This window comes from Bidens hawaiensis, unplaced genomic scaffold (genome assembly GCF_021521415.1).
Source record: "Bidens hawaiensis isolate Kalapana, Puna unplaced genomic scaffold, B.hawaiensis_p1.1 tig00029603_1, whole genome shotgun sequence".
Lineage (NCBI taxonomy): Eukaryota > Viridiplantae > Streptophyta > Magnoliopsida > Asterales > Asteraceae > Bidens > Bidens hawaiensis.
Window position 1 is genome coordinate 190988 of NW_027494901.1, and position 25262 is coordinate 216249.

The 25262-nt window shown below is 34.2% G+C and overlaps 1 protein-coding gene across 1 annotated transcript; it reads left to right on the forward strand.

Annotated features, from left to right (window-relative positions):
- The first annotated feature begins 10611 nt into the window (after positions 1-10611).
- LOC143579124 (uncharacterized) lies at positions 10612-24615 on the forward strand. Its single transcript, XM_077062514.1, has 7 exons — positions 10612-10743; positions 18780-18866; positions 18940-19020; positions 19136-19270; positions 20140-20358; positions 21246-21338; positions 24314-24615. The coding sequence occupies exons 2-7, from the start codon at positions 18834-18836 to the stop codon at positions 24473-24475; spliced, it is 723 nt and encodes a 240-aa protein (XP_076918629.1). The 5' UTR covers positions 10612-10743; positions 18780-18833; the 3' UTR covers positions 24476-24615.
- The last annotated feature ends 647 nt before the right edge of the window (positions 24616-25262 follow it).

The window sequence follows — 25262 nt, forward strand, 5'->3', positions numbered from 1 at the left end:
CCAATTATCAAGACCCGAACCAACAACTCGAACACTCGTTAAAACCCATTTTAGTATCTATATTATAAAGGGACTTGCATTCTTGCATTTTTACCCACCTTATTACTTAACATAGGTTGAGTAAATATTAAGGGCTAGATACTTTAACCCGGTTTCGAGCAAACTTATATTTTAAAAGACTAGTATTATAATTTCTTAAATATTTACATTTTTAAACTTTAAACTTTAATTGTTTACATTTCTCATCATCTATTTTTATTTAAAGACTTCCAAGGCAACTTTTCTAATATAAGACGTCTTTCCTTTTAGGCTTTGTTCGTTAAACTCGTTGTTCCGGTTAATCTCCAAATCATCAATCTTTCAAGTTTATTACTTGAACGTGGGTACTTTTCATACCCCGTTTTCCATCTTTCGTTTTTGGGATGATATTGCATACTTATTTAAACCAAATGTTTTATACTTGAGTTTTAAACCACAAACTTTATTGTATACTTTACTTAAATAAATGCTCGATTTGGTATTCTATGCTTACATGCTTAAATGCTAATGTGTTTATCGATTTTGGTTGGTTGATTCATAAATCCGAGTATATTTGGCATCCCCTTATAGAAATTTGTCGTAAATGTTTTCTTATTAACGATTTCACATAAATACTAGACTATTTGGTATTCTCTTATAGCAAAGTGCCGTTAATGTATTCTTATTAACGATTTCATTATCTAAATTGTTGCTATTATTTATTGTTTTGTATAGAAGTTGTGGAATTTCCTATTATATACTTATTGTTCAAAACTATGAAATTGCTCACCAACCTTTGTGTTGACAAATTCTATTTTATGCGATGTTACAGGTTTGAATTTAGGTTGACTCGAGACTTGAAGAAAACATAATTAAGACTTTTAGGATATTAGCAAAATGAACAATATATTATTTGCTATGATTTGAATTCGGTATTTTGTACGAACAAGTTATGTGACTTTTATGATTTTATGAATTTAAATGAGTTGTTTAAATATTGTAACTTTAAATAGTGTCTTGTGTTTTTGGGCAATTCGTTGCACCCCGGCATGTTCTGCCGCCTTTGGTCGGGGTGTGACAACGTTTCTTGATTAAGCTATTACCCTTAAGCTTAACCTTGAAATATTTTACAACTTTGTTCATGAATGAAAACACTTTGTTTTTATGTGACGTTTGATATAACATGCTTTGGCTTAATAGGTTCTAACACGTTGGTGAGTTTCTCCAGGTAAGTAAACGGGTCCCGTGGTTGATTGAGATTTATACGAATTACTTTTCCTTAGGCAAGAAACTCACTGCTAGTGATATCCCCCTTACAGTTTACTACATGTCCATCAAAATATAACTTTGTTAACATTACTTCATTACGAAGTAACGTTTATGAAAACTCGTTGTGAATGTTTATAAAATAATTTCAAGGTTAAAGGCCATAGCCTCGTTTTAATGTCTAAGCTATAACTTACATATCTCAAACATAACTCCTACCTTAGTACGAGTACTCGAAATGATAATAACAAGAAATGAATGAACTTTTTCGGGTAGGATCTTGATCTAAACACGCTTATTCTATTGATAACTTGCTTAAGACTTCGATACTTGCAGTACTTTGAGAAAATGGAACGTCGGCTCGTCACAACAATCAAGCACGCTTCCCTAGGTTATGTATGTGTAAATTGAAGGTATTTTTGGGATGAATGAGGCTCAATCCCGTAACCTTCTATTTATAGGCAAAATCTGCTCCCTATCGTGATACGCGATGGATTGCATAGCCGGTCATCGCGTATCGCGGCGCCGCAATTATACAAGAATGCCACATAATGACACGTGACCTGTCAAAACGTGCCATGTGTTGACACGTGGTTGGACGCGTGTACCCGGTTACTTAACGAGGTCTTTGCGTATTGCGATGGTCCTATTGGTTTGGCCATCGCGTATCACTAAGCCGCCCAAATATCGATCTTTGTGCAAGTCCATCACATAAAGCGATGGCTTAATTGTTATCCCATTGCGTATCGCGATGTGTCATAAGTTTCAGAATTTTATTTTAAGTCCCTAAACTTAAAGGGTTTGACATTTTTGGCTAAACTTCAAGAGGGTAGTTTACGTGGTGTTACATTTGGCTTGGGCGTTCCCCCCGGGAAACCATACCGTCGACTGCCACTTGACAGCCAGTGTGCCATCACAAGAGCATAACTCTCTCTGGTGTAACAAACAGTGAGACGAAAACTCGAGTGGGCTTTGGGTTCGAACTGACAACCTTTGCACACGGTCTAGCTCAAATTCTTCATTGTCAATATCCACCAAAAGTGACACAAGTGGTATTAAAACTTGAGTCTACATTGAAGAACCCAAGCCTCCTATCACTAGGACAGAAGTGAGGATTTTAATATATTTAGCTATATACACGTTTCCTTTAAAGTATTATTTTTTATACTATTAATAAGACATAATTACAGATGTTGTCCTTTATGTTTACATCAAATTTCAGCGGTTGTCATTTATCTTTAAAAGTAACATAATTTGTACTTTATGTTTCAAAATGTTACACCGTTTGTCCTTTAATACTAACCCAGTTAGTTTTTCTCGTTAAGTATGATCATGTGCAGGGAAAATTAGTCATTTTAATAATTTATTTAAAAATACATTTTAAAATAATTAGAAACAATTTAATTAAAATATTTATACATATATAATATAATTAACCCAAACCACCTCCCATCTCCTCTTCTTCCTCCATTGCCACCGAGCTCCATCTCCGGCAAGACACCACCGTCGTCGTCTTCTCCGACGAAAGCCCTCTCTGTTCCCACCGAAACCACCACCACCACATCCGTCTCACACCCAAGTCTCCAACCTCCTGTAAACATCGTCTTCCCCTTCCACCGCCGGCACCGTCTCCCACCTCCACAACAACCAAAAACTCTTATCTCTCTTATAAACCCTTTACAACCACTGCAACAACTGTCTCCGTTGTCGGAAACTCACCAACGCCGCTAGGACCAAAATTGAACCCTAATAATCGCTGCCAAAACCTAATCAGGGTGTATATCTTTTATAATAGCAGCCCCGCCGCCACAAGGGCTTGTAATCAAATAATGGCGGACCAATTCGGGCTTGAAATCAACGCCCGTTGCCGATAGAAACCGTAATTTGGTTTAGAAGGCAGATCTGATGAAGGGCAAGTTGTGGTGGTGGTTTCCGGTAATGGAGATGGGTGGAGGTGGAAGACGGTGGTGGCAGTGACAGATGGTGTGTGTGGTGGCGGGTGGTGGCAGTGACAATGGCGGTGGCCGGGGGTTCTGTGGATGGTGGTGGCCGACGGTTCTCTTGATAGTGGTGGCCGGCGATTCTGTTGCGGTTGGTTGGATGGTGGTTTGGGGTTGTGTGGGTAAAGTGTAGAGAAGAGAGAAATAGAGAGTGTGTGTAGAGAGAGAGAGATCAGAGTTTGAGTTAGAGAGGGAGAGATATCTTATATATATATATATATTAATTTAATTATTAAAATGTTATTATAAATAAATAGAGTAAATGACTGATTTGCCCTTATGTACAATGCACATGACCAGAGTTAATGATAAAATCTAGTTGGGTTAGGGTTAAAGGACACACGATGTAGCATTTTGAAAACGTAAAGTACAAATCATGTTACTTTTGAAGATAAATGACAACGAGTGAAATCTGATATAAACATAAAGGATAATTTCTGTAATTATGTCCTATTAATAACAAGAAAACTAGAAAAAAAGAAAATTCTATATAGATTATCTATTTTAAATATGTAACAACGATATAAATTAACTATATGAATATAAGTATAATAAACGAGACTAAAAGTGTAACAACACAGATTTTTAGTTATTAAACAAGTACCGATACCCTACTCGTTCTTATGTTCGGGTAATTTTAATCGATAAGATATTTAAATTTTTACATCTTATCTTTTTCTTTTTCCTTATTATATTATTTAACTATATTTTAATCTTATAACTTTGAATTATAAGTAAAATACCCCCTAAACTCTAGTTTTAACCTCATTTGTAACCATTCTTATAGTGCAGGGGCTAAATTTCAAAATCTGATTTAAAATAATAAATTATTATACTTAAACCCAAACCCACTCATCAACCCGTAACCCATATACCCACATTGTGTCTTGATCCTTAAATTTCGTTCTAATCATGGAATTGACAATAGAAATAGTTTATGTTACCTAAACGCGTATCACCGACACAGTCAATTAAGAAAAACGATCTCGTTAATATGTATTTGTTAATAAACATTCCGTCATGTATCATAACATCAATATACGCTTATCAGTTGTTAAAAATACAATTAATCACATTCACAGCTTCTAATCAAGACGAAGATCATTAACCCCATCATTGATTGAATCATACCGGCCTGCAATATCGATATTTGATATCGAGTTGCCGTCGGGTTTCGTTGCTGCTGTTCACCATCAATACCTCATCGTTTCTGGTAATTATTTTTTGTAACTGGTTCGTCTTCAGTCATTGATTATTAGCCCAAACATCAATTAAACAATCAATTAACGATTTTATCAATTGAATCATCTATTGTTTTATCAATTGATTTGGGTTTGAGAGGCTGTAACATAAAATTTTTTTGTTTTCGTGTTCTAAACATCACGGCCGCTTGTCCTGGTGGTAGGGCTGTGCACGGTACGGTTCGGTTCGGTTTTTAGGCGAAACCGAAACCGAAAAGTCAGTTTTTTCAAATATACAAACCTATCAGTTTCGGTTTTCGATTTTTCGGTTTTGGTTCGGTTTCGGTTCGGTTATATTCGGTTTTTTTTTATTATTTTTTTTTGACATTGCAAAAAAAAAATCAAAATAATGAAAATGCATATTAGATTCCAAACACAAAAATAGGCATTTGTCACATGGAACCAAACAAATACAAACTTGAAAGAGTACTAAAGTTTAAATTTAACAAAGTTCTTAACAAAAAAAACATTAAAAGTTTAGTTCCAATCTTCATTCTTTTCTTCATATTCTTCATCTTCAAAGTTACTCCCAATCTTTATCATCTTCATCAATGGTAGATCCTTTTGGTGTATTGTTTCCGGTCATAACATCTAAAAACAACACATATAATTGTATTAATATTTAAGTAAAAACTAAAATATCAAAACACATTATAAAATAAACATTATTACCAATTTCTTTGTTCTCCAACTTTTCAATCAAAGTCTCTAATTGTTGACCATACACATTTGAATCGTGCAAATCCGTTGGTGAATACCGTAACCAATATTGAGTACAAATCAATGCCTCGGCGGTCTTAGGAGTAAGGGAACTCCTATACTTATCAATGACCCTACCACCGGTACTAAAAGCCGATTCCGATGCAACGGTTGACATTGGAATTCCCAAAACATGCTTAGCATTTGAGATAGAATGGGGAATTTAACCGAATTTATCTTCCACCACCCTAAAACATCAAATTCTTCCTCTCTTTTTTCGGTTCCATCATGCAAATATATTTCTACCTCATTATCATCAACAACCCCTTGTTCATCTTGTTCCTTTAAATACTTTAAATAAGCTTTTTCCAAATCATCATCATCATCATCTTCATTATCATCAACCAAACTAGGTGTGGAAGATGATGTATTCTTTCGCTCTTTTGTTTTATCAATTTTTGACTTATAATGACGATACAACTCCATTAACTTTTCCTTCACTTTATCTTTGACTTCATCAATTCTAAAAGAATCTTTACCATACATCAAACGTTTCCTTCACTTTATCTGTGACATAACAATAATAAGAAGTACCTATCAAACGCCCTTGAAAACTTGTGTTCCGTTTTCAACATTAAAAATGTTGAATTCCATCGAGTATCTACATCGAGACATGGTTTCCTTTTGCAATCAATATTTTCTTTCTCAACACAATCTTTGAAGTTTTGAAACCTAGAAGGAGATGATCTTATATATCTTACCGCATTTCGAATCCGAGCTATGGAAGCAACTTGTTCTTCCAAACCATCCTTTACTACAAGATTTATAATATGAGCATTGCATCTCATATGCAAATACTTGCAATCTAGCACCGAATGAGGACCTTTAAGCATTTTTTTTCAAATATCTAATTGCACCATCATTTGATGAAGCATTATCAACGGTCACCGTAAATATTCTATCTATCCTCCACTCTTGTAAACAACGATAAATTAACTTTCCAATGGTCTCACCCTTGTGATTTGAAATTTGGCAAAAGTTGAGAATTTTCTTCCTCAAAACCCAATTTTCATCTATCCAATGTGCGGTAAGACACATATAATTATAATTTTGAACCGATGTCCATGTGTCGTTGGTAAGAGATACGGTTTGTTCTTTTAAAAGACATTTTAGCTTCTTTTTTTTCTTCTTCGTATGTTGTCAAACCATCCCTAGCAACCGTCCATCTAGAAGGAAACTTAAACATTGGATTCAACTCCCACACAAATTCTCTAAGCCCTTGATTGTCAACCATACTAAATGGAAGGTTATCTAATATGATCATCCGAACAAAAGACTTTCTACATCGATCTTGATTAAAAGTATGAGTAGTCAAACTACCCTTCTCTTCCCCCTAATTTTTAGGCTTAAAACGTAATGTAGACTGCTTTTTATCTACCTTTTTGTAAAGCGGCGAAGTCCGACAATATAGCTTCAAATGATTCCACATACCACTCGTACCATTTAATTTTGAAGTTGACTTAATAAACTTCTTACAATAATGACATTTGGAATAACCGGTTTCCTTATTTTCTGTAAAGTGTATCCACACATACGACCTTTTACCATCAACCCCCTCTTTCTCCACGGTTTGTTCACTATCGACCGGTTCGTTCAAGTTTTCTTCATCAACATCTATAACCGGTGCATCATTTTTATTCATATTTGGAGTCACACTACACGAAGTTTCCATCTGTTTTTACACAAAAGAAATATTAACAATTACTCACATATATAAATGAACCAAAAAGTACATTATTACTATTTTTATTATTTCAATAACAATTGGTGGATTTGTAACTTTTATCATAAATCAAAGGCACTATTCCACTTTCAAAAATAGAATTTATCTATGGCATGCAATCTGCTAACATTCTTTTTATCAAAATATAATAATAATTAAATTATTTCAAACAACAATTCCAACAGTTTGTACAAAATATTATATTATATTCAATTCAATGTTGCATGTATCAAATAATAATAACGTAATTATTAAGAACAGAAAAGAGAAATACCAGAAATCGAATCGTTGAAGTCAGAAACAGTGCGTGCTGGTGCTGGTGGTTGAGTGGTGGCTACAAAACCATACAAAACCTGAAATTAAACTGAACAACAATTTTGAATTAAACTACAAAACCATACAAAAACATATAAATAAACTGAACAACAATTTTGCCATTAACATCATCAATAACTTGTTGGCTAACCTGAAAGTCTGAAATAGTGCGTGCTGGTGCATGCGAATGTCGTGGTGGTTGAGTGGTGGTTTCCGGCTGGTGGTGGTGGCTTCCGGCTGGTGGTGGTGGTGGCTGAGAGGGTGAGGGATGGTGGCGGCTGAGAGGTTGAAGGAAGCCAGGAATGTGTTATAATGTTAGGTCAAATAATATTAAATGTTAAATGGGCCACACTTGTATATGTTAAACAAAGACTTGTGGGCCATAAAGTTGGGCTAAACAAATTAAATATTCTAGTGGGTCCTAAAGTAACACGGTTCGGTTAATATGTCGGTTCGGTTCGGTTTTTTTCGGTTTTTTAGAAATAGGTAACCGAACCGAAACCGAAATTTCGGTTTTTCAAAAAAAAAAACCGTCGGTTAATGTTTCGGTTTGGTTTTTTTGGTTAATTTGGTTTTGGTTCGGTTTTTTCGATTTTCTGCTCACCCCTACCTGGTGGTTCTGTGCGTTGCTGTGATTCATTGTAACGGCCAGGTCTCGGGTTCGAGACCCTGGATGCATGTTTTTTCTTCTTTTTGATGTTCTTTTCTTTTCCATTGTTTTTGTTTAGTTAAGGATTTTGTAAATTATCATAATTAATATTTAATATAGAATAAACGTTATTTTACTTAAACCGACCTCATGAAATTACGTCTTTGGTCAAGATCTTGTTAAAAGCTTTCATTTACGTATATATATATATATGTAAATGAATACATATAAATATGTAACTATTATAAGTATATTATAATAATAGTAAACCTTATTCTTTTTATTTAAAGCCCGACACTTTAATCCACGTTCTTCGTCGTTGAACGTTTTTACGAATTAGCTTATATTAATTTTATGCATATATATATATATTATATGTATCATTCTTTAAAAATTGTAACAATCATATTTTTAGACGTTTTAATTATATTTATAAAATTTGTTTTCCGTTAAATATTCCAAGATATAAATTGCATAAATATATATTTTATGTCTGTATTAAATTATTTAATATATTACAAGTTATATTTATATATGTACACACTTATAATTGTATTCTATTTAATTATATATTATTTAAATAATCATATAATCATTTCAACTCATATTTATTTATTTTAAACTAATGCTTTCACAATAACAATAACTATACATTTAATCGATCAATTAATAAACATTCTTATTCCAAACATAACTTAATCACATCAAAATCTTAATTCATTAAATTATGTTATATCACTTATAATTAATTCATATTATTATTATTTAACTAGGAATCTTTGTCGGTGTATCCCGAAGGATTTATCTTTCTCACATCATCACTTGTTTTTCGTTCATCCGATCAGGTGAGTATTTCACTCCCCTTTTTATTTATTTTTAAACTTTTTGGGGACATGTGCGTATCTTATATATTTAACTATTATATAGTATTCCAAACCGCAACTGTTAATCCTTGTGTGTATATTGGTTTGTGCCTAACTTGTTATTTGCTTACTTACTTTATTTGAACGCTATTTGCTTACTTCGGCAACTATTGTCCATTTTTATGGCAACGGTTTAGTCCTTGCTTGGTAACCAATGTGCATTTATATGGATTGGTTGAGCCCTTTCTTTATGATTGATTATTGTGTATGTGCTATGGCTTACCTGTTTATTCTCACATGAACAGTTTGCATCTTTCTTTATTTATAATATGTTATTATTGTTGTGTCTTAAACTGGTGCTTTACTTACTCAACATGTGTTGTTGACAAACTTTTCCATTTTATACGCATATGCAGGTTATCATGTGATTTAGTTGCAAGATTTGGTGAAGAACATAGGATTGCATGTTAGAGAGAAAAAACAATAACTTAAATTTTATTTTGACCTTATTTGTTCTATTTATGAAATCATGTACTTTGACTTATTGAAAATAAATAATAGATATTGTTATTTTATATATTGCATGATAGTACTTTGAAAAGCTGTGAGCAATCAGTTACGTCCCGGCATTTTCGCAGTAGGTTAGGATGTGACAAAAAGTAAAACTCTTAATATTTGAAATAAAACACAAACAAACAAAGATACCTAAGGGTGCAAACGAAACAAACTTGATCCATGAAAATAGAGACGGTTCACAAAGATGCAAACGAGTCGAGCTGCTCGTGACCTACTCGAGTTCGGATCGATAAAAAGCTCGAATGAGTTGAGTTTTTTCGAGCTTGGGCTTGATAAAGCTCGTTTAGTTATTGAGTCCGAGCTTTAGTGTTGTATGGAAAGTTCGTTTGGGCTCGTCGGGTCTTAACAAGCCTTCTGTATTTTTAAGTTTCTTCTCTTTTGGACTTCTATGTATTAATTAAGTTTACGCTACACAGCTGAACTTGAGCCGAGCTTTGCCTAGTTTAAGGTATTGCACTAGCTTGAGCTCGGGTTGAGCATAGGCTTGTTGAAGATTCTTTTTAAAGTATATAAACACAATAAAAACTTAAATAAAGTAATTGCCAATAAACGAGTTGTGTCTGAGCTTTAAAAAACAAACTTTAGAAAATAACTCAAAACGAGCCGAGCTCGAGCTCTCGTATGACAGAATAATAGTTTAAACCACTAACAACTCCTCTGTCAATGCGGATTTGTTTAAGACAACATAGTCTGACCAGAGTGGTGCAACAAGACTCTCTAAATTGAAGAGTATGGTGACCTAAAAACAAAAATTAAAACGCTGATTTGTTAAAAAAAGTTGTGAATGTTAATTCCTATTTGCTTTAGTCTATATAGCCTCATCCTCGTTGCTATCTTGTCTCTTATCATCATAAAAGCCTATAAAAACGCGTCAAAAGACATCAACTTTTGCCCCCATAAATAACAACACAACACAACACAACACATCTAAAATATTTCTCCCAAAAGATGAATAATCCTAATCCTAATCCTAATCCTAATCCTAATCCTAATCCTAATCCTAATCCGTTTCTTTCTTCTTGTTGTTTCTCCTCCCATACCGTACCTTGGGCCTGGGCTATACTATCATCAAATCTTGTAACCCCAATCCTAGGGTTTACAATTTCAAATGTCTTCGTATTTAACATTGAAGCCATTGCCATTCTTATCATCACATTCTTCTTCTGTTCTCGCATCATGTAAAACTAATCACCTGCTCCGACTCTGTTCTCCTTCATCGGTTCGTGTTTACGGAAAACCAACGCCTAACCGCGGGAGACTGAGAGCTGAATCTCAGTCTCAGCCGCAGGATTCTTCACAGAGCAGTGATTCGCAACAACCCAACGGTTCCGTGGTATAAATTTTGATTCAGTTTTCGAAATTAGGTCATGTTAAACTGTTATTAAGTTGTAGTAAGTGAGTGTATACTCTTACTGTTTGCTTAAATGTGTATTGTTTGCTTTAGGTTTTCGGAAATTTGATCATGTGAAATTGTTTATAGGTTATAGTAAGTTGCTATTACATCTTAGTTAGTAGTAACTGTATACTCTTATTGTTTGCATAATTTTAGTTAGTAATCATCTGCTCCGACTGTGTTCTCCGTCGTCAGTTCATGTTTACGGAAAACCAACGGTTAGCTGCGGGAAATTTAGATTGAGATTGAGGTTGCGAGCTGAATCTCAGCAGCACGATTCTTCGCAGAGCAGTAATAGTAGTGATTCTCAACAACTGAACGCTTCTGTGGTAAACATTTTCAATAATTTGGTTCACTTTTGGAAATTAGGCCATGCTAATTGTTAATAGTTGTAGTAAGTAATGACTGTATACTGTTTTTGTTTTGTCGTTTTAGATTTCGGAAATTAGGTCATGTTAAATTGTTAATGGCTTCTAGTAATTGCCTAATTGTATATTATTTGTTTTAAAATTGGGAAATTAGTTATGTTCATATGTTAATAGGCTATAGTAATGCTGTATACTGTTTTTGTTTTCCTTATGGTGTATTATTTCTTACACATTTCGGATATTAGGTCATGTTAAACTGTTAATAGCTTGTAGTAAGTAGTAACTGCTTACGTTTTTGAGGTTGAGGTTGCGAGCTGAATCTCAGCTGTAGGACTCTTCGCAGGGCAGTAATAGTAGTGATTTGCAACGGTATACTACTACTACTACTACTACTACTCATAATAATATTTATATGATTCAGTTTTGGAAATTAGGTCATATTAATTTGTTATTAGGTTATAGTAACCAGTAAGTAGTAACTGTATACTGTTACTGTTTGCTTTATTGTGTATTATTTGTGTTAGGTTTTGGAAATTAGGTCATGTGAAATTGTTACTGCCTTGTAGTACTTGCCTAATTGTATATTATTTGTTTCAAAATTTGGAAATTAGTTGGGTTAAATCATAGTCACATGGTTCGCGATACGCTTTGGTTCGGGAACGTGGAACGGGATCGCAATTCGCTAGGTGCCTAAAGTTCGGATCGAGTGGGGGTAGGCTCATTTCGGATCGCTCCGGTACGATGTACCATAATGTGGTACGACGTACCAATTAAACTTGTATGTTTATATGTATTTTTTTAAAATATATACACATTATAAGAAGTACAGGGTCAATTTTAAATGAAAGTGACATCTTCAAGGGTGAAAAGTGTAATTTAAGTTAACAACTTTAACATAACAAACCCTCTAACCCTAATTTCAGCCGACATCATGTTCTTCATCATCTACACAAGGCAAATTCTGGAAATTTAAATCTGGTGACTTTCCAAATACGTAATGGCTTTCCAAATTCTCTCTTTCCAAAAATTGTTCGATGTTCCCATAGAGTTGGATCGTGTTTTGAATTGATCCTGTTCACAATCTAGAGAGCATCCGAACCAATTGAAACGAATAACGGGAACGCCAATTTCAAGATTGGAATTGCGAACCTAAGTGAACTGGGATCGTGTTCTTACCGCGTTTTGGTACGAACGATCCAGATCAGAAAACGTGGCACTTTGAGCGAATCTTGTGACTATGGTTTGAAGTATATAAAGAAGTTTATTGGGTAGCTGAAAGTAAAAGTCTTTGAAGAAACTCAAATTATGAAAGTGTTTGTTGGATGATAAAAAGAAAAGAATTTTCTAAAAACTCAATTAGAAATAGAAATCCTAACACTTAACTGTGATAAAACTGAATCAATGTATCTTAATTATGAGTTCCAAGCTGCAACAAAAATGAGAACTCATAAGTTTTTGACACTAAATAATGACATGAATATCTCAAAATCATAGTCACACGATTCGTGGCAACACCTGCGATCTTCGTTCCGGATCACTCGTACCGGAAACGGGTACATAATCGTACCGGATCGCTGTGGAAACGCGATCGGGATCGGTCAACTGACCGTTCCCAATTATTGCAAGAATCGAACAATTTTAATCAAAATCGCGTTTTGAGTTGTTGAATTCGGTGCTTGGTAGCGCTTTTGTGACTCAAATCGAAGAAGAGATAAAGATCTGACAAAAATCAGCAATATTTTTTTATCGAATGAGGAGGTTGAGAAGGAGATTGGAGGCTGTCGGAGAGGAGATTTGAGAATAAGAAGGCGGTCTTCTAGAATTTAGGGTTACTAACTTACGACTCCTGCACTTGATGTTACTATAAGTTTAGAATTTACATTTTTTACCCTTAAGTTTGAATTTTTTTTCTAAAGTTTAACCTTCATTTTCTACATATATGTTATTAATATCTTGAAACATAAATAAAGCTTACTTAAAGTTAATTTTTTGTTAAGTCAAGTTAAAAACTTTTAAAAATCTATTTAAAGTGTTTTGTATATGACACAATGTACCCGACTATAAGGTACACCGTACCGCGTACCGAATTGGCGTTCGGAATGAGCCTACCCCCTTCGTACCGAACTTTTGAAATGCACGAACCGCATACCAGTTTCCGTACCGCGTACTGAGCCGTACCGCGATCCATGTAATCATGCTCAAAATAATACCAAAAAAAAAGTATGAGCAATTTTACCTTGTGAGCAGGATGAACATTTCATTTGTTTGACTGAAGTTTAAGAAGAGTTTTTCCCATCAATTCAGTCTACATTAAACAATATTTCTTTTTCAGTTAAGCTTATATTATTGTGCTCTATAGAGAATTATGTATGTCTTCTATAACATAAGAAACTATCAGTAACAAAATTCAAGATTTGATTGAAGCTTTAAGTTGTTCGTATCATTTTTAATGTAGCAAGTAGTGCAGGTAATATATCTGAAAGATACAAACCTGAACACCCAAAGCTTTAAACTAAGAACGACGGGTCCTCTCTTTGATATCGAATCCAAATTGCTATTAGCACCAGAGCTCATCGATGCAGATATATCAGCTGCTAACATGATAACAAACATAAAAAGTACCAATCACCTGTACCATTAATGCTAAAATAACCCTAATTCCCAAACTGAAAACCCTAACTAAATGACAATGTAAAATATATAGCAACTACAAATTACAATCGATTTAGTCTACTGACCTAGATAAACTCGATGACTGCATTGAAGATTAGCCCAAAAGTGATCGTGGAAAACCCCAAATTGGGGATTTGACGACAATATTCAGAGCTCAAATCAATGGATTTCATAATAATGATTTAAGCTTCTTGCAAAAGAGCCATACACCGCGACTGTATCAACCGACACCGTCTGCGAACACCACACCACCGCCACCAAGAGTCCAAAAATAGAACCAGGCAACAGTGATGATGGAAGTGAAGACGGTGGAAAAGCAACATAACGGTGGTGGCAAGAGTTGGTGGAAGAGGACAGGGTTTCTCCAGACTGATGACTGATGAGCAGTGCATGCCTGAACAAAAGTTAAAAGATGGAGAGAGATCAAGAGAAAGTGGAAGTTTGGTCTAGTAACAACTAAGTAAAGTAAAATGAATATGAGGTCCAATGAGAACCAACCTGAGCAAAATAGTTTCAACAAAAAGTGACGCGTGATGTACAACCTGGACGGCCAAAGTTCACCCGTAATTGTATATTTATAAACAAATTAGTAATTCATAACATAGGTTAGTTAGTTAGGTTGTTCGTTCATAACTTCATATATATATATATATATATATGGTTTGCCTGCCTTTGGGAAAGAATTTTGATCCGCAAACATATTAACAATTGGTGAGTTAAAAAATCACAAAGGCCATAAATAAAATAAAGATTAACTCTCTAATTGCACACAAAAAAAATCCATCATCATAAACCATTTTCAATACCTATTCTTTTGCAACTCAAAACAATGTTTCAAACTCAATATACTAACGCTTTTCAAAAAATTTAAAACATAACTAACTAACTGTCTAAGTCATGGCATCATCATCATCAACCGGTGGCTTGCAATACTCTTTGATTCCTAGATCCTGACATATATGTGTAATTTCCTCAATGACATGCCCTCGACGCCTCCACCGCTCTTCCATATCCTGGAAGTTCATGCGGTGTCTCGGCCGAACGGATAACTTTAGTTTAGTTGACTCTTCCACCTCCCGTGCAACTATTTTTGGGTCAGGGTACCAGAAGTCACCGTGGATCGCGATGTAGCTGGAAAAAAAACGTTAACGTTATTATTATTATTAAACATATAGTCAGTTTAATTCCGTGTACCTTCTTATCCGCTTCTTTATTTCGGCGATCTTGTCTCGAGGAGTCGATACATGTATACCAAAATCAATCACGTCCTCCATATGTGGGCAACGGTTAAAATTGGCTATTGGCTTCGTTGCCAACAGGCTGTTTTGGTATTCGACTCGTTTATCGTCAGGTCTCAGAAAGACGGTCTGCAATATATGCATCTCGTCGACTGTCAGCTGTCATTCAATTCAAATCAACATGTTTAAACAAGTTATAAAATAAACGTTGATCATTAAAAAAACTACATATATTATTTAAAACACTGTTTACCTCGACTACATCGATCTCGCATCGGTCACCCACATCGTACGGGTGCACCACGACCAGGAACACGACCGCATCAAACACGGTTTTGCACGTGTTCCCGAACGCAAACGCGCAAATAGTAATTACAGTGTGGGGAGCAACAAGCTCAAGGATGATCAAAGAGATGGGAAGTATCGACACGCTAACCAATATGCTCAATATGTGGTGGAGTGTTTACGGCCGCGTTCGTGTTCCTCAGAGATCGTGCAAGGGCTCTCTGAAGACATGAACCTGTGAAACAATTGAGAAAAACATAGTTACTTCAAGGTATGAAAGACTATTGGATTTGAATTCAGATTGTGATATAGATAGATTTTGTTACGAAGTGTTCATGCATTTTGGGGTCGGTTCATCTGCACTTTGAAAGTCAATGTTGCAATAAGAAAGATTCCAGATCCAATAGTATTGCAACATTGACTTTCAAAGTGCAGATGAACCGACCCCAAAATGCATGAACACTTCGTAACAAAATCTATATAGATCACAATCTGAATCCAAATCCAATAGTCTTTCATACCTTGAAGTAACTATGTTTTTCTCCTTTGTTTCACAGGTTAATGTCTTCAGTGATCGTAGAGCCTTTGCACGATCTCTGAGGAACACGAACGCGGCCGTAAACACACACTACCACATATTGAGTATATTGGTTGTCGTGTCGATACTTCTCATCTTTTTGATCATCCTTGAGGTTGTTGCTCCCCACACTGTAATTACCGTTTGCGCGTTTCTCGTGCTAGGCACATTTGCGTTTGGGAACACGTTCAAAACCGTGTTTGATGCGGTCGTGTTCTTGTTCGTGGTTCACCCGTACGATGTGGGTAACCGATGCGAGATCGATGTAGTCGAGGTAAACAGTGTTTTAAATAATATATGTATTTTTTTTAATGATCAACGTTTATTTTATAACTTGTTTAAACATGTTGAATTGAATGACAGCTGACAGTCGACGAGATGCATATATTGCAGACCGTCTTTCTGAGACCTGACGATAAACGAGTCGAATACCAAAACAGCCTGTTGGCAACGAAGCCAATATTAACCGTTGCCCACATATGAAGGACGCGATTGATTTTGGTATACATGTATCGACTCCTCGAGACAAGATCGCCGAAATAAATAAGCAGATAAGAAGGTACACGGAATTAAACTGACTATATGTTTAATAATAATAATGTTAACGTTTCTTTTCCAGCTATATCGCGAGTCACGGTGACTTCCGGTACCCGGACCCAAAAATAGTTGCACGGGAGGTGGAAGAGTCAACTAGACTAAAGTTGTCCGTTCGGCCGAGACACCGCATGAACTTCCAGGATATGGAAAGAGCGGTGGAGGCGTCGAGGGCATGTCATTGAGGAAATTATACATATATGTTAGGATCTAGGAATCAAAGAGTATTGCGAGCCACCGGTTGATGATGTCATGACTTAGTTAGTTAGTTAGGTTTTGAATTTTTTGAAAAGCGTTAGTATATTGAGTTTGAAACATTGTTTTGAGTTGCAAAAAAAATAGGTATTGAAAAGCGTTAGTCAGTTAAAATGTTAATAGATTGTAGTAAGTACTAAGTGGTAGTTGTATCCTGTTTTTGTTTGTCTAGTCGTATATAATTTGTTTCACATTTGGGAAATTTATTGTATGAAATTATTAATAGGATATTGCAAGTAGTAACTATATCCTGTTTTTGTTTGCTTTAATGTATAATATTTGTTACAAATTTCAGAAATTACTTATGTTAATAGGTTATCGTAAGTAGTATCTGTATCCTGGTTTTATTTGCCTAATTGTATATTATTTGTTTCAAATTTTGGAAATTAGTCATGATAAATTGTTAATAGGTCATAATACGTATAACTGTATCCTAATTTTGTTTGCCTAGTTGTATATTATTTCTTTCAAATTTCGGAAAGTAGTATGTTAAATTGTTAAAATAGGTTATAGTAAGTAGTAATTGTATACTGTTATTGTTTGCACAATTGTATATTGTTTTGATTTTGAGATCAGACCTTTTAATAAAGTTCAACTGTTCAAGTTTGATGTGGACTAGTTACAAAATAAGGCCAAATTTTCTTTAGGAGACGACACCATAGTTTATTACAGATATGATATCAAACAGATGTGAATGATTCCAAAAAGTACATGTTAAATATGAAGAAAAAGATTTAGTTAAAAAGCTATAATCTTCATTACCCGTGTACCAGATTTTGGATAAGGAAGAAAACATAGTTATCAAATGCGTTAGGCGCACTCAAGGCGCATAGGCCTCTCTGAGGGCCTAGGCACTAGTCGTAAAAAAAGCGTGGACATAAAAAAATCGCACTTAAAATAAAACAAAAACAAAATTTGTAATGGAAAAATATCACTTTTTTCAAATACCAAAATGATCGATCTCTTGCTATTCATGAAAAACTCGCAATAATTTGCCAGTGATCAACTGTTTATTGTAAGTATTTATTTAGTAAACAGTAAAATCGCAATAATTTGCCAATGATCAACTGTTTATTGTATATATATATTTAGTAAACAGTTTTGAAACGTTACCGATGTGTTCAAATGAGAGAAATTATTATTTATTTTGATAAGTTTGTTCTTGGCTTCTTGCTTTGTGAACTGTTTGTTAAACCTATTAATATTAGGTAAGTAAGTGATAAATCAAAAAACAAATTAAATCAAATCAAGCTAAAATATCAAAAAAAAAAAAACTAGCAACTGCCTAAAATTGCGCCTGCTTTTATGGAAAGCGCTGCAATTGCGCTTCTGCTGCAAAAAACGCCTAGGCGCAAAAAAGCAACGTTTTTAATAACTATGGAAGAAAATCAATTGGACAGAAAGTCCATTTGAACTTACAAGTCATATGAATTCATTCTTGTTAGTTTGTGGAAAGTAGAAGTTAATAACAAACCAAAATGGGGAGAATGAGCATGTGAAGATACTTACTAAGCTAGTGAAATCGTCATAAATGCTTGACAAAACAGGTAGACTTATTACTAAAAATGACATAGTTTTATATGCCACAAACATGTTCAATTTATATGTGACAAACTGACAATAACTTATGTATATGCCACAAACATGGTTTTATAAGTTGCTACATCTATACATGTGACCAGCTTCTATACTCCTTTACGTGAATTCATATGACCGGTTTCTTTAATATCTTGCACCTTCTTTGTGATTGATAAGGAATTAAGGATACTAATGATTTTGAGTCACCTACTTATATTGACATTTGTCTTTTATGTCATTATATATTAATTACAATTGTAGATTCATGAACATTAAAAGAAGCATGCATTTGAATATGTTGATAATGTCTCATTTAACTTTTAAGAAACATTACTCTTTGACACAATGTTTTTCATACTAATACTAATGTTAAATATAAATTTCTTTGATTATATATGAATTTCAAAGAAAAACAGGAGGGAAATTCTACTGGAGTATGTGAAAAATGTGCAACCAGAATTTATGGAGTTATTTGTTAAACGAGCACCTCAGCAGGTAACATTCATTCCTTATTTTTTCTTTTATATGTGTGTTATAAACTGATCATACTTACTGTTATATCTGTTAGGTTGTAGATGCCATGCGCCAAACCGTAACAAATATGGTGGGAACTTTACCCCCTCAGTTTTTTGCAGTAACTGTTACCACTGTAAGTCTTTGTTTTTTATAGATTGTTTGATTATAAGGATATAATCTGATTTAAACAATTTGAGTATAGAGTTATTGACACATTGCATTCTTTTAATTGTGTCTGGTGCAATCAGGTTGCAGAGAATCTTGCACAACTCATGTACAGTGTTTTGATGACTGGATATATGTTTAGGAATGCACAATATCGGTTAGAATTGCAACAAAGTTTGGAGCAAGTTGCACTACCTGATACATCACAGGAGAAAAAGGTACCGATTCAAATTTCGATTTTTGGTAGGCCAGTAAACAAACTGAACAAACACTAATGGGCATGTCCGTGTTCATTCGTCTTACTTTAGCCACACAAACGATTGAAAATGCACAACAAATGGGGTTTTCTTGTTCGTTTAATAGTACAAATGAACGGTTTACGAATGTAAACGAACATAAGTGAACATAGATGAAAGCATATAAATGAACATAATTGAGCAAACACCAATTAGAAGTCAACATATCAATCTGTTGGACCTAAGAAAACGTAAATGAACGAACATAAGTGAATAATAATTAACAACCCTTCACAAACATACATGAGTGTACGAGGCAAGTGCTCATGTTCGTACGTTCAAATAAATGAACAAAAAGTTTTGTTCATGTCTGTTTGTTTATTGAATAAATGAACTTTCTTCCAAACAGTTCATGAACAGCTCACTAAACGCTCGGTTCATTTACAGGCCTACTTACGACTTCCTGTATCGTGATATTGAATCGTATTATTTAACACACTGATCCAGATTTATGTACATAAAAGCGTTAACGAGTTGAACTCTATCCAAATTCCAACTCAATCTGCTTGGACACATTACCCAACTCATCCGGGCCCACCTAGTTTCCCACAGAAAACGGACATCTGATATTGCAGATTTGAAGCTCATTTTTTTCCATTTATCTTTTCCTCGATTTGGGTCCCCTAATGTCTTTTGAGTAAAAAGATGGTCCACTTTTTAATTAATAGTCCTTACCAAAATGGGTGTCTTGATTTTATAAAATCGGAAAGGTATCTGTATTTTGTCCCATATTAAAAACAAAATATATGTTTGTAGTATGGATTATTAAGTTTCACTTGTATAATATACAGGATGCACCAGATTATGCCCCGGGGACACAGAAAAAGGTGACGGGGGAGGTTATTAGATGGAATAGTGTTTCGGGTCCCGAGAAAATAGATGCAATCAAATACATTGAATTACTTGAAGCAGAAGTTGAGGAACTTAATCGTCAAGTAGAAAGAATATCCGCCAATGGATCGAATGAATTGTTGGACTATCTTAAATCCCTCGAACCCCAAAATCTCAAGGTTAGAAAGTTTGTTGGTAATTAATTAAAGCAAATTGCATAAAAAGGTAAACCAACATTTGGCAACTTTCTATAAGTAACCAACTCTTTTTTCAAGCTAGAAAAATCTATCAAAGTTTAAAATATCAAGATAAACCAATGCGTTAACACCATAAAAACCAATATACTTTCTTGTTTTTTCACGAAAAAGTCACTCAACCTAACCTTGATATATTAAAGTCTCCCTAACTTGTAGAAAACACACGAAAAAGTCACTAAACTATTAGTCAACAGTCAACTTTCTGTTATAGGTAAAGTAACTTCGTTTGAAGCTAGAAAAATCTATCCAAGTTTCACAATACTGATATAAAGCAATGGGTTAATATCATAAGAAAGCCAACATATTTTCTTATTTTTCACGAAAAAGTCGATAAACATAACTTTGATATATTAAACTAACTACACTAGAGTTTTTATATTAAAGTCCTAAACTTGTATAAAATGCTTGTGAAAATATTGTTTGAATAATGAGTTATTAACTCTTAAATTGGTTAAAGTTTTAAGTGAGCTTTTAACATTTTTGTGAAAAAACATTATGCCATCTTATTTTAACCAACATATGTTATGAGTTAACAAGCCATTAGTTTTAACATTAAAGACTTTAATATACATAATGAGTATAGAGATTTTTCCTGTCCTTTTTTACAAGTTGAGGGTCTTTTTCATGAGAAATAAGATTTTTTTATGGTATTAACCCTAGAGCTATCTTTGAAGTTGACTGATTCTCACATGCCATGTCGGTGCCACTTCAGAAAAAAGTCAACTTGTTCAAAGTTACCGGATATGTCAACTTATCTACTGCATGCATGAATTCGTGAATGCTTTTTTTGTCTGTATAAAATTATGCAGGATTTGACAAGTAGTGCTGGGGAGGACGTGGTGGTTGCAATGAACACGTTTATTAAACGTCTCTTGGCTGTTTCAGATCCTACACAAATGAAGGTTAGCATGATGTTTAAATTTTTATATTCTTTTAGTGTTTTAGAGTTGGATTGAGAGCATGAAGAGTTGACAATTTTACAAATATACACTTAAAATGTTACAAGTTTGAAGTTTTTTTCCCTTTTATTTGTTTGTCATCTCTATCTCAAAAATAAATAAATAAATAAATAAATAAATAAATAACTCAAGAACACATCCTTGTATATTGTAATCCTAACTCTGTTTCAAGATTTTTCGGAAAAGGCAATGTTTTTCGTTGGGTGTGCACGAAACCAAAATAATCGACCCGTAACCGAAATAGCCGAATCCAACCTAAAACCGACGGTTTGACTCTATATTTATTCAAAAACCGAATTTCCGTTAGGTTCGGTTTTGCATGTAATTATAAACCGAACCTGTAAAACCGAACCGGATTTTATGACCGAACTGAACCCGTAAATGACTTTTATAACTAAACTGAACTCGTAAAAACCGACTTTTGTTATTGAATTTATGAATGATAATTTTTCTTTATTGAATGTTAAGTAATTTCTAAGAAATTAATAAATTGTGTAGCCAAAAAATGCTTAGGTCTAACACTCTGTTCCAGAGTTTCATTTAAAGAGAGAAAAGAAAAGAAAGTATGAGAGAAAGGAAAGGAAATGATGTAATTTTATTGCGTGTTCCCTAGTTTAATGAATTGAATGGAAAGGAAAGGAAGTTTACATTTTATGTGTTCCCCAGTTGGGAGGAAATGAAAAGAAAATTACAATTTTACTATTATATCCTTAGGTTACTTCTAAGTGTCCATTACTCGTTTCTCTAAACCATCTCTACCTTTGTGGTCTCAAACGAGCCTCCATATTTTAACGTGATAACCTCATTCTTCCTTCCTTCAACATTTAAACTCATGTATCATAATAGTAATAATTACCTTAGGCATAAACATTTGCATTCGGTTAACTGCCGAATCAAGAGCCTCTATTGCAACTTTTACTCTAACCTGCCACAAAATCCTTTCTTGATTAAAACCACAAAACTTATTGATAATGATAACTGTTTCTGCATAAATAAAAGTTAGTCATTTGAAGAATCTTGAACAGTTTTTTATTATTCATAATGTTAGTACCTCTGATGCACGGAAACACGGCCAACGTGCCGTACCCCGTCCCGGAAACTCGCCAGGGACGGAAACGCCGATGGGGACGGCCGGAAACGTTTCTTGACCGTTTCCTTAAAGTTGGGGACGGTCGTTGACCGTTTCGAAAAGTCATAGGTTGTTTCGATACGTTTCCGCAATTTAAAGGGTGCTAATCGGCGGATTTAGGGGAGGGTCCATGGACCTTCCAAATTCGTCGGAATTTATGTTAACCGAGATATACCAAGAAGAACCTTTCTTTAAGCTTAACCAGTAAATTGTTACTTCAGAAGCGTTTAAAGTGTGAACAGAAGGGGGAAAAATAGCATGGTTGGAGTGTTTTTCCGGCAACTATGGCGACAAGCTTTCATAAATAGGTGAAGAAGAAGGAAGGAGATGTTGGTAACGAGTAAAGTTATTAAATGGCTTCTGTGTTATGGAGTAAAAACTAAAAAGTAGGCTATATGCCTATATTGTTTTACTAGTCTACGTTTAATATTTTAAAATACATTTAGTATCTTACTATTTTCGAGGCTCGCGCATGGCTTAGTTTTTTTCTTCACTTATTTAACTTTTCAACGTTTATCCAAATTAACGTAGTTGGTAAATAATTACATGATTGATAAAATTTGACTACTTTGCTTTAGAAGATGTATGAATTTTGAAAAATTTATGATTGATTATCATCGGAAGATATATGAATTTTGAAGTTTACGTCAACGTATGAATATATTTTGGACTTTGTGGTACATTATCTATATTATATATTTATTTTTTATATGTATTTATTATCGTACCCGTGCCGTACCCGTTTCTTGATTTTTTGAGTTTTGCCGTTTCCCGTTCCTGTTCCCGTACCGGTTCCCATGCAACATAGGTTAGTACATAACTTTTCTCATGAATATGAGAACATCTGATGTGTATAAGCCATATCATCAAGATCAGTCTACCTTCATCATAAATTATTTATAATTTATAAAAATTTAATAAATATGTAACCAAGATAATTTAGCCCAAACATAAGCATAACTAATCGGTTATTAAACAGACTGACCCATACACACTCCTAATTATTGCCAAATTATTTAGCTCAAAACGTAGGGGTGAGCAATAACCGAATCGTTAACCGAAATCGACAAAACCAAAAACCAAAATTAACCGAACCACACCGAACCCTTCATTTTTTTTTCATATTTTCAAGCCTTTTTTCCGAACCGAAACGTGCATACCCCTACCAAAAATTGACCCAAACCAACCGATACACACACCTAATTATCGCCAATTGTATCTACATCTAAACACAAAAGCAATACGCATTAACAAACCTTCATTTCGGTTCTCTGCACATGCTTAGAGGCTTGAGCTTTAGCATTCACAAATCTCCATAGCAGGTGATGATTATAAAGCAATTTAGTTGAACATGATAATGCTCTGACGAGGAACGACAGATCAGGGATGAAGGTTAGAAAAAGAACAACACATTCTTTGACCTAATGTAAATAAGGTATGGGCTAATTGTAATCTTTTTCCTTTTCTTTCCTTTCCTTTTGATTCTCTCCAATTTGGGAGGAAAACAAATACTACCAATTTTCTCACCATTTGTTTTCCTTCCTAGCAAAAACTCTGGAACAACTTTTCTCTTCAATTCCTTCCACTTTCTTTTCCTTTCTCTCTATAATTTAACTCTGGAACATAGCGTAAATGTCAAATGTGTATAAATACTTAATTAAGAACAAAAATTAGGTCCAAAGTTCCATGCCCAAATTCATTATTGTAATAAGAACTTGTATTTGTTTCTCAACTATATATTGTCAAATGTTGTATTATTTTACACTGTATTTTTGTGATGATTATACAGACTAGTGTGACAGAAACAAGTGCCCCGGAACTGGCGAAGCTGCTTTATTGGCTAATGGTGGTAGGATACAGTATACGCAACATTGAAGTTCGTTTTGATATGGAACGTGTTTTAGGGAGTCCAACGAAGCGTCAAGAGCTACCCCCAGCCGAGAAGATATAAAAAACAAACAAATAATATCAATAACGACCACCACGTGTTTCGTTATTCCACCAAAAAGATTGTTGTTTCATATGTGACACTATGAAAGCTGCTGTTTTTTTACCAGATTTTAGCGTATGGTTAAGGAAACAGTTGATTAATTGATTATTCAGTTGTAGCACCTATGAGTTGTTTGTCTTAATGGCATTTTGATTGGGTTTGTTTTCTATAATGGGTCAAACAGAGAATGAACTAAAAAGATGCATGTCAAATGTATCATACAAAAGATCATTGTTAATTTATATGTGAATTGTGTAGTGTCATACCAAGTTGTTCTCTCTAAAATCAAGAAAACACGGGGAAACCCATATAGAAGAAAACTGGATAAATGTTAAAATAGTAGACCGGTAACTGACGGGCAAAATAACTTGACCCTAGCAAAACGTACTTTACATTACTAAATGTAGAGAGATGATGTGACTAATTTAGTAAGTGAAGAAGTACATTAAGTAAAAATAATAGAGTAAGTCGAGCATGACCCATTTTTGATTCTGAATTCCATAGTGACCCTCTAATCAACCCTGTTTTTTTTTAACATTTTTTTTTATTTTTTATTTTTTTTCCATTTGAAAGCACCAAAATCAAATATTCAAAATTGGTGTACATAAAGAGCAAGTATATTTGTAACAAAATTGCTAAAACAAGTAAACCATTACACCTATAGGTAGCAATTTTGAATATGTCTTGTATAACGTATTAATAGTTATGATATTGTATTTAATAGATGAGAAAATTACCAAAATAAGCA

What these genes read in the sequence shown, in the direction of transcription:
- LOC143579124 (XM_077062514.1), top strand. Translation starts at nt 18,834, where the DNA reads ATGGAGTTATTTGTTAAACGAGCACCTCAGCAG. An exon ending in TTAAACGAGCACCTCAGCAG is followed by an intron (nt 18,867 to 18,939) that starts GTAACATTCATT and finishes TATATCTGTTAG; the next exon opens with GTTGTAGATGCCATGCGCCA. An exon ending in ATACATCACAGGAGAAAAAG is followed by an intron (nt 19,271 to 20,139) that starts GTACCGATTCAA and finishes TATAATATACAG; the next exon opens with GATGCACCAGATTATGCCCC.